Genomic DNA, 19,226 nt, shown 5'->3' on the forward strand with positions numbered 1-19,226 from the left:
TTTAAAAAAAAAGTGGATTATAGTCATGAATATATTGTTTTCTTCCAGAATAAAATAATTTAAATGGAAAATAAAATTGGATAGATTTAAGACACAATATTTAGCATGTATTTTTTTTAGTCAACTATATTTAGTATGTTGACTAATTTTTTATTTTTTTTTGGGTGCAAAGTATTTAGTATTTTGACTAAAAAACAAATAATAGGTTTGTTCTCTACCTTGTTGTCTAAACACTTTTCTTTAATATGGAATTTATATAAAAAAAACCATTATTTTCCATCTTCACATGTACATGTGTTTCAAAATCATGGTTTGTGTTTGCAACTTCACATACTTACTACATACATGTACATCGTCGACTTTAGAAACATTAGCTGCAAATGTAATATATGGATCCTTTCTGTTCATGAACATGTCATTCATATATATACTTCGACTTATTAATTACCATTCACGAATCTATTGTTGTTTCTAATTAAACTACTCGTTGAAATATGAGATGCGATGTGCAAAAGAGTCAAATTATTAATAAAGGATTATTATCTTAAAGGAAAAAAAGGAATAGTGAATGAATGGCTTTTCGTGAAATTTTTGGATAATGTAATGAAATAAACCTTTCAATTCTGTAAAAGCCTATATACATATACCAAAGTTGGAGAGCTTATTTTCTAATTGGTGTCATTTTTTAAAATAATAAGTCATCCTGTTTTTTTTGCTAATTGTATATTAAGACAACATGTGAAAGGAAGACTTTCATAGTTTCATGGCCGAGTTTAAGTAAATGTCATGTCTTAAGGCAACACAAGAAGCACATTGAAGAGGATAGGGAGACACTAGATAAACTGATTGGGTTTGGGTTAGAGAAACAATATGGGCTTATGAGTAGAGAAAAAGAGATTACTAAATCTAAAAGCCCATCATCATTTGCATCCCTTCACCCACTTGGCCACTTCTGTTACCATTTGTTGTTATTGGAAGATGATAAGAGAGATAGAGGAGTCCAACCAAAGCTAAGGCCAACTTGAAATATAGCTTTTGTTTTGGCTGGATTAGCTGTTTGTGATTTGTACACAACAACGAGTTTGTTTTCTTTTGTAGCTTAGTCTCCCAATTTGTGCATGCATGGTTGGAACACTAATTTGGTTGGCTAGCTATTTTTGAACACGTAGTTTGTGAGCTGGTCCGCAAGTGGAGATCTCCTCTCATGGTTGCAAAGTTTGAATTAGAGAATGATGTATGTATGGAAAAGAGTAGAAACCATTTTAAAATAGTCAAGACGACCCAATATATGTTCCATCAAATGGGACAAAATGAGAAAACAGTCGCTCTCAATATGTGTATTAATGAAGTAACAGGTGAATCAATAACATGCACTTGGAACAACTTGTACATTGATCTGATTCATCGAACCCCAAACATCACTCATGTTTGAATATACCAACTTTAATGCTTTAGTTTTGATCCCACGAAATAAAATTATTACCAATCTTTGGATTACTATTTAGCACTTTTTCACTAGTCTTGAAGAAAACTGGTCAGTACAGCTATATATTAAGCCATCAAGAACTGTTTATAAAAAGAAATGATGAAAATATTCATTTATAATATAATAAGATGAAGATAAAAGTTCAGGATACGACATAGGACGAAATCAAAGTAAGATTATTTGAGAAAAAAGTATTGATTAGTTTAGTGACTGTTATTTAGAATTATTAAAATAGGTTTTCTATATCCATTTCGACTCGTCTAATATTGGTTATCTTTTTTAACGGTTATATTTATTCACGATTATATTCAAATAAGTTATCGATTAGTTATAATAAACATATTGCGTAAAAGATAAGAAAAAAAACTAAAAAGTAAGAATGAATTTTAATTTTCTTCTTAACAATTTTTTACATTATTTTCAGGTTATAAGTCTATTAATTTCATATACGGTATGTGTAATATCTATAGATTAAAAATCAGACTTAAACCATAAGTTTTCTCTCTCTTAACTCTCTCCGAACCTTTCAGAGAGAGAAACTCAACTTTCATTTTCGTTTTGTTTTCAAATAAAATCTGAGTTTTATATATTATCAGTTTCGTTCATGTTATAGTCTTCCGGTTTGTCCGGATTTAAAATCTCCGATGTATTGTCGGCCATATAGCTCCGACACCGTGTCGGTTTTCTATAACCTTTTGCTTGTTCTTCATGTTAACACTTTTTAAAAGAAGTGTTAAAATCTGGAAGCTTGTTGGATCTTTGTGTACTAAGTGCTTGAAATTTCGTTCAATTGATGGTAAACCCACACTCTTCCACATATGAAAAGTTATGAGTGATGGTTCTCGTTGGCCGATTAATTTCAAGATGATGCAGTTTGAAGGAATCGGAGTATGAAGAATTGGAATTCCAGTCGAGTTTGATAGTTCTCCGACGAATATTCCATTTCATCTACTGAGTTTTTCATTCTGGGAAACAAAGAAAATCCAGCCAGTTTCTTCCAGTAAACTTTTGCAAAAGGTGATGAGTACACATCAAAAGTTATCTTGAGTAGAAATCTGCGAAAATACTGAAGTTCCGGCTGACGAAACAAGATTCCGGCAAGGAACTGGTTCAGATCGGTGATGAAGTTACAGCTATACGTGGATCTACTCGGAATCACCACGTCTGCCCTACACGTGTTTATTTTTTAGTTAGTCTTATGTAATGCAAATGTGGTGATGGGCTTAAGATTTGTACTCTTTAAACTTCCCGTAATGGGCTTTATAATGAAACTTGGTCGACAAAAAAAAAAATCAGACTTAAACCATTTAAAAACACTTCGTATATTGATTCATTCATGAATACTTCCATTTTAACCGTTTTATATATTATAAATAAGAGTAACATTCTTGATAATATTGGAGGGGATCATACACAAATTTCGATGTTTAAACTAATGGAGAATACGATTAGACTACTCCCGAGAACGGAGGCTTTGGGTTTGGGTTATCAGTAAACACTAATCAAATAATTAGGCGCACCTAATTGGCTTTATCTCTTACCTGGAGTCTATTGTCCACTCTCTACCATATTAGTATTAATTAATTATTTAGATCCGTATTTTAATCAAATCATATAGTGTACTATCATCGATAATTTAATTGGGACGAATAATTATATTTTAGCTTTTATAATAAGGTTTTAATGAATCGGATACACCTTTTCATTAGTCATACAATTTGGAATGCTAGCTTTTAATTTGATCTTGTGGCGTACAAACACTTCCTAATTAGCTCCATAATTTAAAATGATGATAATAATGAGCATAAAAATCACATGACGCATGTTATATCTCGACTCCATTGTCGGAATTATGTTATCTCTAATCCAAATTTATTAGTTTTAATTTTCACTTAATCACTATAATTTGATTGATATATTTTTTGTAATCATTTTTTATTTATTTATAGTTTCCTATCACTAATTAGATATATATACATGTGTCTTGATGGATGTTATACGTGTCAAATTGTTTAATAGTTAGGCCATTTGCTTAAAAGAAAGATTTGCTTGTCTCTTAACTTTATCCAACATGACAAAACATTGTTATGTGCTTTCATTGTTTATTAGCCTAATTTAGTAGTTTAATTAATAAGTTTTCTAGATTCGTCGGAATTAACCGTTACAATGGGTGCGGTGCAGTGAACCACATTTGTATATAATAATTGTGTACATTCTAATTTTTTTTTTTCTTAACGCCATGAAACTAATGTGGACACTTGTAACTATTTCGTCTTTCGTTAGTAGAAGCAACTTGAACGTAATGGTTTTGATATGTGGCAGCTTGAGGTAACAGCAAAAAGCTTTGTCGTAGGAAAATATCATCAATCGAAAAAAAGGTTTAAAGATTAATAAACAAATCAAGATTTGCCAAAGGAAACAGGTTTATATAAAATCTAATCAAACATGCCAGCAAATTAATGATTGGTGGCAAAAACAATACAAAGCTTAGACAAAGTTTGTAGTTTGTAATGTGTTAGTGGTTAGTGTTGTCCCATATTCAAATTTGATTTTTAATAAAAACATAATAGAATTTTTTAGATATTTATTTGTTTGTTTTAGTTCCTTTTGAAAAAAAAATTCTTCATAATTCATTCATGTATTTTTTTACACTCTAGGTATTCTTTTATTTTATATATTTATTTTGAAATTAATATTTCTCTAAACCTCTAGAATTTAAATTGCTCAACATTTAGTTTTGGTTATTTTTAATATCATAATGTCAGTTACTTCATTTTTTATTTAGTCATTTTAAAATCCCTCCCAAATTTTAATTATAATCATGTTACCTTTATCTTTACTACTAATATAGGATATTTATTTTTGTTTGTCACACTATTAAAAAATATATTTTTTTTTGTTACCCTACTAGCTAGAAAGATATTTGTTTTTGTTTTATTTTTGATATAAAAAAACTACTAGAAAGATATTTGTTGTGGTGCTTTTTCTCACAGTCGGGCCAATCTAGTCAAATACAAAAATTCATTGATCGAAGACAAATCATACATAAAACTTAATTATTTGTATAATGAAAAGTCTAAAAGCGAATGACTTGACTCCGTGGCCTAGAAGACTTGCTTTAAGACGACTAGTAGTAGTCATCAGTTGGAAAGTTTTGAAGCAATGTTTAAAGCTCTCAACTGCTTCGTTATACATATTCTAGTTTCTCATGGTTTTGGTCAAATATATTTATAGGTGTCACATTAATGCATCTAATACTACTAGTTCAACTATATTGGTAGTTTAATTTTAATGTACTTCCACAAATTGTATATTGAAATTGTTGAAACTACATGATTCATACATCTAAAGAGAAAATGTAATCTCATTTCACTGTAATATATATATTTTACATATATTTCAAAGTGTATACAAAAGAAATACTAAGTAATAACCTCAAACTTGCACCAATTACTTTTTTTTTACCTATCAATAATGAGCGTGTTCGTTTGGTCACCGCAGGCGGCAGACGCAACGCTTTTGATCGCTGGATTAAATCGACGTTCAAAATTATTAAGTGCAGGACGTTGTGTTCCCCGCTGCCACAACTTACGGCGATCAAACGAACAACAAGATTTGCCGCAGGTATCTGCGGCGACCAAACGAACAGACTCAATATATATATATATATATGCTTAAGAAAGCGAATGATATGTTTTTTCAGCTATTCCACCAAAAACAATCCACTGAGTGCATCAAACTGATGTAACAGTGTACTGCTTATTTAACCCACAATAAACAGTAGCCAACTAAGGACAACACTAAAATTTCAAAAAATATTGTACCAAAAGCCTAAAAATAGTATTAAATAAGATGATTATGAAATAATATAAAAACCAACTAAAGTTTTTTTTCACTTTCAACTATTCTTGATATTTTGCAATGTTGCAATACACTTTATCCTCTTGGATTTATTGTATATGTTATCTTTTATATGGTGACAAAAATATCAATCTCCATTCTAGATTTTTTTTAAAATAAAAAGTTTCATAAAAGCCATAATAAACCGTTGTCTTCTATATATATACCTTTCACTGAAAATATATTTTGTGGCTACGTAAAACAATTCTAAAGCAAACTGATAGACTAGGTTAACCCGAGAATAAAACCTTACCTTATTCGTGTTATACTCCTTTTACCCAAAACAAGATGAGAGAATAAAACATTACAAAAGTAATATTTTTATGACAGTTAAAAAAGCGAGAAAGAAAAAAGAGTGAGTGTTATTTTTTTGGTCGTTTGGTAAATATATATTAATAAAATAAGAAAGGATACAACTCAAAATATAATGGAAGTCTATGAAAGACAAAGATTTTTCCGGAGTCTAAAGCTCAAATAAAGGAAACGAAATCGGTGAACAGCTAAAAATTCTCAGAAACAAAGCGAAATCAAGAGAAAAATCAAAACATAAAAAATAACCCGATAAAAGACGATCCTTTAAACTAAAGATAAAAGCAATAAGGTAAAAGACGATCTCTTAAACTAAAGAAAAAAACAATAAGATTTTTGAACCATATAAAACACACTAATCTTAATATGCCCAAAAAAAGAGTGAATGTATGGGTTTTTTTTTTTTAAGTGAGTTTAAGGTTAAAAGGTAGTGGATTCAATTTTTCCCATAGATTTTGGCAAAGAAGAGACTGCGACTACTACTAAAAATCAATCTCTGACAGGCTGACACATAATTGTGTTCAAGTCACGCTCCCCTCACAGCTGGGAACATTATCATCACTTCATCTCACCATCACCATGTGCATTTATGTGCTCATCACTCTCACATATATAAACTTCTATACCACTACTACTAATCTTTTACATTTTAGTTTTAAATATTCTCTAAACACGTCATTATTGAGCATTTAATGAATCAATTACAAAGGAATAAGTTTACTTTCTTAGAGGTATTTAAATTTAATAAACTGAGGCAAGAAGGGTGCATTTTTCTAACAATAGTAAGATTCTTTTCATAAGATATAAATTATGATAGTGATGAAACTAATCAAAGTATAAATGGAACATTCATAAAAGAAAACATCAAAAGTAATTTCGTTCAAAGTCAGCAAAGTCGTACACACGTATTTTGGCTGCGGGAAACTTCGTACGTCTTTGTCTCCATATTGCAACATAACGTTGTAAGTTAAAATTTTCATACTAGTCAATGCACGACGTTACGTTGTAAGTTTCTAAACAAAAATATTATGTTGCTCAAGGCAATGAGTTGTTATGACCACTTCCTCCACATATTGCTATAGGCCTATAGTCAACTCTATATAACTTATTACACTATAAAACAATTGGGTAATTAATATTAGGGTTTGCATCAAATACGAAATGAACATAGATTGTGTTGATATCATATAGACATTTTACTTTGTTTGAATATATAGATTGTGTCATCATTTTACCGACTTACTAATATTCTTGTTTTTATTGTTGTTCTATATATGTTAGGGGTCATACGTTGACGACAAAATATGAATATACGTTAAACAAGCAATTCATGTAAACACGTTAAAAAGGTTCGTCGGCCAAAAAAAAAAAAAATGTCGACAGCACTATATATTATGAAGCACATAAGTTTTGAATATTTTGTCAATGATTCGTATTCTTTGTGTTTCTTCTTGTTGGAGAAGGGATGCTAATAATTAACTATTATTCGTAAAGTTTATGTTTAGAGACAATATTTTTCAAATGATTCGTTTATATAAATTGACCGTAGAAAAATAAAACACCAAAAAGAGGCTTTTAATTTGTTATGTAGACTATGAATTAGGCACTGTTCTAAGTTTTATTCATGTTAAACATATGACGAATTTAGGAAGCTCAAGCATATGCTCTCAAATGATCCTAGCACCTAGAAGTACTTTTAGTCAATTTAAACATGCATTATAATTTATAAACCCTACTTTTGTAATTAACGTAAATATAAAACTAGCTAAGTAGATTTTATTCCTTTTTCAACTTGTATGTTTTGGTTTTAGTTTTAGTTTTTTTTTTTTATATGCTAAAGTTGATTTGCTTCTCCAAGTTTGGTGCGAATCTAAACTCTAAACGAGTTTGAGATCCTCTGTTCTTTGATGAAAAATATTCTCTGTTTTTGATTCCAATTAAAACTTACATATCATGCAATGTATTTTGAGTTATTTATAGATAATATATATGGTCGGTTTTATCTTATTAAGTATAGAAATTAGCATATTATTTATATTTTTCTGTTATCAAATTGCAAATTAACAATTTCCGAAAACATATCACAAAATGCTAAATTTGACTTGTTTAAGAAGTTTTGTGAGAATTTAACTCTAAATGATTTGATGCAAAAACGGTTATATTTGATTCCAATTACTACATATCATATTTCATTCTTTTTATTATGATTTTTAATAATCAATTTTATCATATTAAATATAGGAAATTTCACATATTTGGAAATTTTTGTTGTTGCAAAAAACTAAAACCAAAACATACAACTTCATACTCGTAAAACATATCACAAAAAATATTATTTTATGCTCATTATTTATTCTTATACATTTTCCAGTGGATAAAAAAAATTCCTCCAATGAAAAAAATCACTATTAGTAAATTTTTGTTGTGTAGAATAGAAGTGGTTTATCTAACAAATGCTAAGTAACCTATTCTGGTTTAATATCGTTCACTAAACATGGTTTAAAATAACAGAACAAAAGTTAAACAATAAAACAAACAAAAAAAGCAATAGTTATTTAATGTACATATTGGTAAGATCTTATAAAATCATAAAACTATATATTATACATTATCAAATCAAAACCAATATAGGTCGACCAAACAAAAAAAATCAAAACCAATAGACAATGGCAAATCCCGTAAATATTGACATCTATGTCAGGGTACATTCGTAAATCCCAAGCTGACCGTTTCCCCAACAAGCTTACGTGGCAGCCATTGCAAATGCCCACAAAAGCACTTCCTTGAGACTCAGTCTCAGCCGTTAGATCAGAATCCGATTCTTTTCGATACGGCAAGTTGAGATCCCAAACCCATCTTCACTTAACTATGGTTAAGTTAGTTAACCACAGCACATAAGTTTCAACTAAAACACGAAAAAGGTCACGCACTTTCTCGATAATTACGTAAATTGCCATCCATCTTCTTCTAGCTATATATTCTCCTTCTGAGACTCGCTAGGTTTGCCGAACCAATCACCCTTAGGGGACACTTTAAAGAGAGAGAGCCTTCTTCAAAATTCTCATTTCTTCAAATCTTCTTCTGGAAGCTTCTTCAATGGCGATTACATCTTCTAGAACAACCAGATCAAACGGAGGACATGCGCTCCGTTCCAAATCACCGTCGGGACGATTCTGCGGCGTTTACTCAAACGGTTCATCGTCGTCTTCAGGTTTCGCTTCTTCCACAAGCTCGAGTTTCTCGTCTCCGTCGACGGCGTTTTTCAGCAGCCGCAATCAGAACAACAACCACCACAGATCTGCTTCCCCGACGCGTGTGAATCTCTTCACATCAGCTCCGATGACGCAATCGTTTCGTTATTCGATCGATAACAGATCTATATCACCAAACCGATCCATCGCCGTTTCGTCTAATAAGCAAAGCAATCATAAGATCCCGGATTCGAGGAGGAGATGTATGTGTTCTCCGACGACGCATCCCGGTTCGTTCCGGTGTAGTCTTCACAAAAACGTAGCGAATCCTCACGGTCAAGGCGCGGCGGCGTATCCGACGAATAGTTTGAATATGCGTAGATCTGCTATGACGAATTCGCTGGTGAGAATCGGTGGTGTCGAAGGTGAATGGGTGAGAAGAGCTTTAACCACGTTGATACGACCGTCGTCACATCAACTCAAGAGACGAGCTGCGTATGAGCCTCGCCGTAGCAGACTCGCGTCCATGTCAAAAGCAGAAGATCTATAAGGAAAAAAAAAAATCTCTGGTTGTTTTCAGGTTTGTTCTTGTTTTTTGAAATCGGGCCACAGGAAAAAAAATATTCGTTTCTGGATGAGCTTTAGAGATCCCATCAAGATCCACGGCGGCGAGGGAATATTCTCAGATCTGCCATGAACGAGTCGAAATCGGAGCTGAGTTTTGTAAAAACGGTGAAAGGGAAACGACACCGTTTTTGTTTAGTTGGGTTGAAGGATGATGATGATGATGATGATGCATTTGTACATAACCACATATTGCTTATTGAAGCAGAGTAAACAAATTTCGCAAAGTCGAAAGTATCTAAAAAAAGAAATTGGAAAAATAGTATAGTGACGAATTGGGTAATTAAAATCTGGAAAAGGACTTAGTAGCAATTCAATTTTTTTTTGTTGCAATTCTTCACTTTCCATCGTTTTGCCTTGCCTTCACTGTTCCGTTTCAAGTCAACGTTCTCCATTCTCCGTTGACCCGTTCCGTTCGCCGTTAACCACCGTCGTCGTCGTCGTGTACGTTCCGTTTGTGCGTTCCGTTCCGTTATAATTCCCAGGTATGTGTCGTTCGTCGTGTCAGGTATGTGTTTTCGATTTATATTTTCGTTATTTTTTTTTTTTTTGAAAAACGTATGATCTGTTTTGTTTGGTTTTTAGTTTTGTTTTTCAGGTTTCGTACGATGTGGAGAAGAACGTTACTTACACTAACCGTTACGTTCAACTTTGGACTTTGAGAAAAAATGAAAATTGAACTTGAGAGAAAAAAATATCAAACCACCTGAAACACGTTACGAGAGGAGGATTTGGAACCAAATTTGTGAAATGTGATTCCTTAAATCGATTATTAAGGTTTAAGCTAACATAATGATGTGAAGGATTCAGACCATATTGGAAAAGTGAAAAAAAAAAAGATTCTTGTGGACATATATAGAAGTTGTGTGAATCTTTGGGTTTAGGTTCCTAAAAATGAATTTGAGGTTTAAATGTGGTGAAAGATTCAAAGAAGAATAGGCTCTCGAGAGATGACTGAAGTGGTAAATGATGAATCTTTTGAGGGTAAATTAGGAAAGTGAAAGATTCTCCGGGGGTATATTTGAGAAAAGGACAGGTAGAGGATGAAATTGAAATTTAAAAGAAAGAAACAAGAAATGGAGAAAAAAAAAAAAGATTACTACGGCTTCATTATCTTCGAGAGATTAAAGTTAAAGGTGATTAGTTTAGTTGATAAATCAATACACTTATATTGATATATAATAGTATCGTAATCTCTACGTACTAGGTTCTATAAGTAAACCTTTTCTCCACGTTACATGATGGATGATGCACCTTTTTGTTAATTTGGTTTAATAATATTAACCTAGATACGTAATTGAACAAAATTTCATACTAGTAATATAAACCGAATTACGTGTTATATTACTAGCTTCACAACCGAATTGTGATACTAGTAATATAAACCACAAAAATGCATTATCCATCGTTACTAGGTTAACGATTCGGTTTAATGATAGTAATTTTGTTTACAAAAAATGCATCATCTATAACAAAAAAATTTATACTGATAATTGGGAACCACAAAAAAATCATGCATAAAAAAAAAGAACTTTAAACTTAGATACGAAAAAAAGTTTTCTATTTATTATATGTTTATCTGCTCGAACAGATCCAACTATTGAACATAATGTCATACTACATGGTAACTAAAAATTTGAATGATATTATGAACAATACATCCTAAGTTATATACAAATTATATAATATCATTAAAAATAAAACATTGAGAATAACTACTCTAATGCGTTAGTTTCAATTCCGAGATCATATGCACTAAGGAAATCATCCGTCAGTCACATTCTTCAAAACTTTGACGGTAGCTTATATTTATACTATAGATTGACACTTTTTGCATTTGGCGACAAACTTTTTGCAATGGGAAGTTGTCTTTAGTTAGCAAGTAATTTCTTTAGGTTTTCTTATCCCATCAATGTTTTGTAGTTTTTAAATGGATTTTAACTTTTAGTTTTTGGTTTTTAGCTTTTGAGTTTTGGTTTTTCTAGTTTTTGTTGTAGATTTTAGTTTTTGAAAAATTTTAAAAATTTTAAAAATATAAAAAATAAAAATAATAATAAGAAAGACCACGTAATATTTGTTAGAAAACCATTAAAAATTATTTTTTGGATTCTAGAAACGAATTAGTAAAATCTTCTAAAATCTGATTTTTCTAAATTTTATGGAATCTACATAAAATCATGATAGACTAATTTTTTAGTTTTCTAAGATATACATTCATTTAAGGCTTTAATCTCTAGTGCTTATCCGTCAGACCGATTGTCAGTAACGTGTTCGTGGATTAACGTACTCGGTCGTGGAAGGTATCCTGATAACTATGATGTATTAGATGTCTTTTGTACATGCAGCCATAACTTTGAATAGTAATGTTACAAAATTTGGGCAAGATAATTTAATGATATAAGTTTTTGATGATGTTTATAAGATCGGTTGGGTCAATCACAAAAAAGGAAATAGTGATAGCATTTTAATATTTAATCATTAGCTATAATTTGTTAAGAAGTATATAATTTGATACTTGATTTGGCCTAATGTTTAACTAATTAATACATTAGATATCAAGTTAAGTATTTTTAATATATTTTATTACTGTAAATATTGAAACTTATGATGTAAAAGTATATTCTAATATATTTTTCATAGTATTTTATGAACTTTTGATGACTAAAAATATTCATTAATATATTGATTGATTATTTGTACCAATATATTATTTGATCCAATTTTTCCAATTGATTGTTAATTGCTTTTTAGATAAATGTATCATTTGTGCGGATGTGAAAATTAAGTGGAAGCTGTCACAAGTTTATTGATGAAATTAGAAAATAACATAACTCTAGTATTTGGAACAAACTAGTTATACAATTTCACGATCCGATATGTATTCAAACAAAGCTATCAATCTTATCTTAAACTAATATCAGGATAAATACAATAATAGAAAATGTTATCAAGACTTTTAATTTCAATATTATAAGATGTAATCAATCGTTTTTTTTTTGTTTTTACATATGATGTAATCATTATCGATCGACATAAAAGAGTTGTTTGCAAGATAAGATATTTGTAATAAGGTCCAACCAAACTCCTAACAAAGCCAAACCGTAAGAGATGAGCTTTGTAGTTGTGTAGCCTGGACCATTATATTTATATGAATGCTATATGAAAAAATATAAAAATTATATAAGATGCTAGCTCCATTATTTGTGGGTCTCTCTCACTTTTGCTTTCGCCTTTCTATCTTTGAGTTGAAACTTTGCTAAAATCGTCTCCTCTAAGTTTTATATACAACTGGTCCTCACTACTATTCTAATAATACATGATCGTTGATGACTATTTGTCCACCAAACTCACCATTTCTTAGAGAGTTACTCATCCAATGTTGCGTGGTTCGTGTTCATATCATGCTAGGTCTCACACGTTCGTTTACACAAACATGGGTTTTGTAGGACACAGTTTCGTTACTCACATGCCATATTCAAGATGATATCTTCGTGAAAACAAAACTAGTAGACCTTCTTTAACCATATCAAACACAAAACTCTAAGACAAGACATAGTTAGAGATTCTATCTTCTTTTATAAAACTGACAAATCGTTTTTTCTAAGAAAAAAAAATGGAGTTTTGAAGATAAACAAGAATCAATACAATGATGTATATAATAGTGGAGGAGGCTATCAATTTCTCATCCACTCGAAAACAGCTCATCACAAACTAAGCAACTACTATTTTAACCCATTAAATTATTAGAAAAAGATTCTCTCTTATTAAAAAAGTATTCAAAATGCTAAGGTTTTTTGTAGCCTACTAATCTATATTGACGTTGCTATCAATTTCGTCAACAATTGTTATCATCAGAATTTTGAATATTTATATATAATGGATGTCTATAGTATACTCTAGGATTAAAAAAAAGAGATAAAGATGAAGAAGAAACTGATCGGATAATGTCTTTTGTTTCTTTGTTCTATCATACATTCATGCACTTTATGATTTATCCAAACAAAGCAAAGCAAAAATCAAATTTATTAGGTCTATGTGACAAAGATAGAGGCGTTGGGGTCTTGGGGAGATGTGATAGGAGATAGGACTCAATGACCCACCAAGCCACAACAGTTTTATGACACCACATGGTAATGTCCCTGACGAGACCACAAGGAGATAAGGTTTTCTGTTTTTGTGTTGTGTTTTTGTTTTGGGTTTTGGCCAAACTCTTCAACCAAATGTCAAATCCTTTTTGAATGTTTTTTACGATTTTTCATTTTTGGAAGCATTCACTTTTAAGGTTTTATTCGTTACAAGTTTTAGAACTCTTTTTCATGTATATGACTCACTTTTTCATATATGACACTGTTCTCATCTAATGAAGTAAGCCCAAGAAAAATAATAAGAATCCAATTGATGGAGTTTGTCACCGTGTTGGTCCATAACTTTGACGAACCAATTATATCTTTGGGATTAGTTAGCCCACATTGCTAATAGAGTTTGTCACCATGCTTGTACATCACCTCGACGAACCCAATATATCTCGTGAATTTATCACTTTGTTTCCCATCATCATCTAGTGCACATTAAGAGATTGAGGTAATGCCTAATATACACTCCCGAACCCATGGCATCAATGGTATAGCGTTTGATCACTACGGCACACCATTTTATTGATAAATTTTAATATACATGTCCTTACAAAATTATATCAAATAAGAACAAACATCTATCATGACAAAATTTGTCGAAAAGTAGAGACTCCATTGGGCTTCTTATTAACGAGAGAGGCCTTAGGCTTCTTCGTTTTGTAAACCCTAGGCTTCTTTGTTTGAAACCCTTGATTCTGTTCAAAGAACTTGATCTCAGCAACAACAGATTTACATTTTGATATTCTCTGTCCATACACAGATTAAAGAAAACGAAAAAAAAAAACAATAGTTGGAGTCTTGTCCACGAAACTCACACAACTTGTTTGAAAGTGCATAAACGGGCTGGCCCAACACGATCTCGTTTAAAAATTAGGGATTTTAGTCTTTTTTCTAGGCATATCTTCTTTACTTGACTTGTACGACAAGCAGAGGCAGTTTGAGTTCTTCGAGCTCTTCTGTGTTTAGGTTCCAAGAGTTCCGAGGTAAGTTTTGATAGTCGGGTTTGGTTTTTATCATCAAGAAATATATGTGAATCCCTTGGTTCTACAATTACATGTTTGAGTTGAAGCTTACGTACGTATATAACGATTGCGTTACAATATTTAGATAAAAAACTCAAGTATATATTGCCATGTAGTTTGTACAACACTCATGATTTACAAATATGTTAAAACAGATTGATGATCTTTGATTGTAATGGTTCCTTTTATCAAATTTTTGAAGATTACTTTGTATGATATATCAGAGCTAATGAAGCATTCTTTGATCTGTTAAGTTGAAATTATGAATTGTGATTCTTAGACACCGAAGTTACATTTTCTTACTTTTTTTTTTGGTACTGTGACTCAATGTATATTTAACTTCTGAATCTGATCAATGTATATATATATATATATATATTTATTTTTTGTAGAAACGAAGAAAACATGGAGACTCCTAATTCTAGCCTTTGGTCGGAGCTTCCTATGGACATATTAAGATCTGTGTTCAAACGTTTAACTTTTATCGATTTCCACCGCGCTAAGATCGTGTCTTCGAATTGGTATTCGTGTTCGAAACAAACGTTGCCTAAAAAAAACAGATCACCATGGCTGATTCTGTTTCCAGAGAATGATGTTTGTGCTCTATATAACCCTGATGAAGCTAGGGTTTACAAAACGAAAAGAGACTTTTCAGGGATCCGGTTCTTGGCAAATTCAGGTAACTGGTTCTTGGTTCTTGATTCTAAATCCAATCTCTATATCATAGATTTGTTTAGCGAGAGAAAGATCCATCTCCCACCTCTAGAGTCAATGAAGAGTGGTCACTATAGTCTTGAACGAGTAGGAGATAATGACTTCAAGAATGCGAAAGATCTAAGAGGTCTTTTGTGGGTAAATGATAAAAAAAGAAGAAGAGTACATTGTTGTGTGGTACGTTGACATCAAGTACATAGCCGTTTGCAAGAACGGGGAAGATCATTACCGTAGCATTCCAAGACGCTTGGTGTCAATAGTCGAATCTGATACAATACTCCAAGGTGGTGGTGATAGTCTTTACCTATCATTGAACAGTCCATTCATTCAAAAACTGGATTTGTCTAGACAAGAAGGTTTCAAAGAATTGACCGAGAATGATGTTACCATAATGCCATTTTATTCCCCATGTCGTCATGGTGATTATTATGATACAACATTTAGAAATAAGATTGTTGTTACAACATCAGGAGAGCTTTTGTTAGTGGTGATCATCTTTTACGAAGCAACAAGGCATAGAGTCTTCCATTTGTACAAAAAGGATCATTCTAGTACTAACTCGAGTTCGCTTGTTAAGGTACATTCTCTAGGTGATGAGGCCTTGATTCTAGATTTGGGTATCACCGTTCCTGCTTACCATACTCTTGGTATCTATTGGGGAATATAGGGACTCATATGTAATAAGGGGATTGTTAGTGTATAGTTTAACAATATACATTCTCTGTAATTAGGTTATGTCATATGTATATAAGGCACAGCCTTAAGTGAATATCAATAAGACAACCTTTATACAAATTAGGTTTCTTGACATGGTATCAGAGCTAAACCTATTATAGGTTATACGATCCTTTCTCCTCAAATCTCTGTTCTCAATTTCTTCCTTCTTTTGACCTTTGTATTTTTGATCTCTCTATCAATATACGTGTTCTACAACGATGACAGAAGACTCCTCTTCTAAATCGGCTTTGACTATGACGACTACTCGATTGGAATCGTCACGTCGGCGAATTGACCCCTATGATCTCTCATCAGGGGATAACCCTGGATCTATCATCTCGCAGCCGCAGTTACGTGGTCCTAACTATGATGAGTGGGCACTGAATTTACGTTTGGCTCTGCGTGCGAGAAAGAAGTTTGGTTTTGCGGATGGTTCGATCCCGAAACCAAGTGATGATTCTGAAGATATTGAAGATTGGTGGGCGAATAATGCTATGGTTGTTTCGTGGATTAAGCTTACAGTGGCTCCGGATTTGAGTAGCTCCTTGTCTCATCATGAAGTGGCTCATGACTTGTGGACGCATATACAAAAGCGTTTCTCGGTGAAAAATGGACAAAGAGTTCAACGTCTCAAAACGGAGCTCGCGAATTGTCAACAAAAGGGTACGGCAGTGGAGGCGTATTATGGCAAACTCACGAAATTGTGGACAAGTCTCTCAGATTTCCAGCGAGCAAAAACTGTAGAAGAAATTTCTCGAGAACGTGAAGAGGATAAGCTCCATCAGTTTCTCATGGGCTTAGACGAGACTCACTTTGGCGCTGTCAAGTCTTCATTGCTCTCTCGTGATCCTTTGCCGTCGCTGGATGAGGCATACCAAGTGGTTACTCAAGATGAGGAATCCAAGCGAGCTAGTCGATTGTTGGACGAACGTAATGAAGGAGTTAGCTTTGCTGTCCAAACACATACTCGTCCTCATCAAAGCTCTACACCACATGTTCGGGATCCTAATGCAGTGTGTACGAGATGTGGTCGTAAAGGCCATCTTGCTGACAATTGCTTCCGGAAGATTGGCTATCCATGGTGGTGGGGTGACCGTCCACGATCTAATACTTCGAAGCTTCCTTCTACACAACCGGGTGGTTCTTCTGGTCAATCGGTTGATCGTCGTGGACCATTGTTACCGTCACCTAAACCGGCTCATGCGAATCAAGTGACCGTTTCTACTCCTCCAGCTGCTGCACATTCGGTCCTTACGGAGTCTGACCAGGCCGGAATTATTGGTCTCACTAACCAAGAATGGGGTTCGTTAAGGAAGATGCTTGAAGAGAGGAATTTGTCTACTCATGATCGTCTCTCGGGTAAGTATCTTATCGAATCTTGGGTTATTGATACAGGAGCTTCTAATCATATGACGGGAAGCATTGATTTTCTAGTTGAAGTATGTGATATGCCTCCGGTTTATATCAAGCTACCAGATGGACGGTTTACTGTGTCTAATAAAAAGGGCAGCGTTTGTTTGGGTTCTAAGCTGCAATTGTTGAATGTGTTCTTTGTGGATGGTCTCCAATGTCATCTTATATCAGTCTCTCAGCTCACTAGGGATAGGGGTTGTATCTTCCAGATATCTGACAAAATTTGTGTTGTCCAGGACCGCATCACACAGATGCTGATTGGAGCCGGTGAGCAGTTGCATGGATTGTATTTCTTTAGAGAAGTGGAGACCGCAGCGGTTACGCAAACCATGGACCAGCAAACCAATGATATGTGGCATCGTCGTTTGGGACATCCCTCATCTAAAGCAATGGACATGCTGAAGTTATCTACTCGTTCTACTAGTTCTGTTTTTGATTCAAAGTCTTGTGACATTTGTATTCGTGCAAAACAAACACGGGATGCTTTTCCTTTGAGTATTAATAAGACGTCAGTGGTTTTTGAATTAATTCATTGCGATTTATGGGGTCCTTATAGGACAACGGCGGTTTGTGGTTCAAGATTTTTTCTTACTATTGTGGATGATTATTCCCGTGCAGTGTGGATTTATTTGTTACCATCTAAGGCTCATGCTTCGTCTTCTCTACGTGATTTTGTCTCTCTTGTTGAGCATCAATTTGATACAAAAATCAAAACAGTCCGTAGTGACAACGGATCCGAGTTTATAAGTCTTAGTGGTTATTTCCGGGAAAAAGGCATAATACATGAGACATCATGTGTTGGAACTCCCCAACAAAATGGTCGTGTTGAGCGTAAACATCGACACATTCTCAACGTTGCTCGTGCTCTACGTTTTCAAGCAGATTTACCGGTAAAATTTTGGAGTTTTTGTGCTCTCACCGCTGGCTATTTGATTAATCGTACTCCGACTGCGGTGCTTAATGGCAAAACGCCATTTGAAATGCTCTATGCTAGGCCTCCTTCGATGGAACATAAGGTTTCTTGACAGTATCGAACCAAACTCCATTTATTTCACCCGTTGTGACCGTGCTTGTAAAGGTAGCTTGGAACCTTCATACCTGGACATATGTGTGTTTAACCTTGTAACAAAGAGGAGCAAACGCTTCCCTGGTCTCTCCAACATTAGGCTCACAGATGCTTGGTGGTTTCTCCCGTCATCATGATCTTGATTTGTTTTTTTCTTTTCTTGAGAGATTACTCCATTTTCTATCTTCTATTACTCCTTTCTTTTTAGAATAGAAGATTTTTTGGCCTTATCTTTTTTCTTTTCAAAATTAGAAGATTTTTTCACAAATTTTATGCATGATCACAAATCAAGTCATCTCCTCATAGAGTTTTAAGCCATAACCTATGAACATATATACAAAATAAAAAACCAAAAAAACTAACTAATTCAGAATTTGTATCATAGAGTCTTACACTTTGAATGTTCATTAGTTTTTATATTGAGAATATAATTTTAAATTATATAAGATTTTACACGAAATAATGAATCCACCTAAATATTAGGGAAACTAGTTTTTCATTTGGTTTATCCAAATTTAAAATAAATTAAAAACCATGAATTTTGAGGTTTTTGTGAAAGCCTTTTTTTCAATAAAATTATGTACTTCTTTAACGGGCTGGCCCGTTTTGAATAGTTTTTGTAAAACGGTATCGTTTTAACTAAACGGAGTC

At 33.0% G+C, this 19,226-nt stretch overlaps 2 protein-coding genes across 2 annotated transcripts; both read left to right on the plus strand.

Annotated features, from left to right (window-relative positions):
* Nucleotides 1–8,688: 8,688 nt before the first annotated feature.
* Nucleotides 8,689–9,880, plus strand: LOC17882725 (putative protein TPRXL). Its single transcript, XM_023781150.1, has one exon. The coding sequence runs from the start codon at nt 8,792–8,794 to the stop codon at nt 9,434–9,436; it is 645 nt and encodes a 214-aa protein (XP_023636918.1). The 5' UTR covers nt 8,689–8,791; the 3' UTR covers nt 9,437–9,880.
* Nucleotides 9,881–15,070: 5,190 nt separating this feature from the next.
* LOC17883425 (F-box protein At5g25290) lies at nt 15,071–18,712 on the plus strand. Its single transcript, XM_023780005.1, is given in 3 exon segments — nt 15,071–15,532; nt 15,534–16,026; nt 18,537–18,712. Coding segments are annotated over 3 exon segments (1,131 nt in total).
* The last annotated feature ends 514 nt before the right edge of the window (nt 18,713–19,226 follow it).

This window comes from Capsella rubella, unplaced genomic scaffold (genome assembly GCF_000375325.1).
Source record: "Capsella rubella cultivar Monte Gargano unplaced genomic scaffold, Caprub1_0 scaffold_6, whole genome shotgun sequence".
NCBI lineage: Eukaryota > Viridiplantae > Streptophyta > Magnoliopsida > Brassicales > Brassicaceae > Capsella > Capsella rubella.

Excerpts from the sequence above, each read along its gene's own strand:
- LOC17882725 (XM_023781150.1), top strand. The coding sequence starts at position 8,792 with ATGGCGATTACATCTTCTAGAACAACCAGATCAAACGGAGGACATGCG.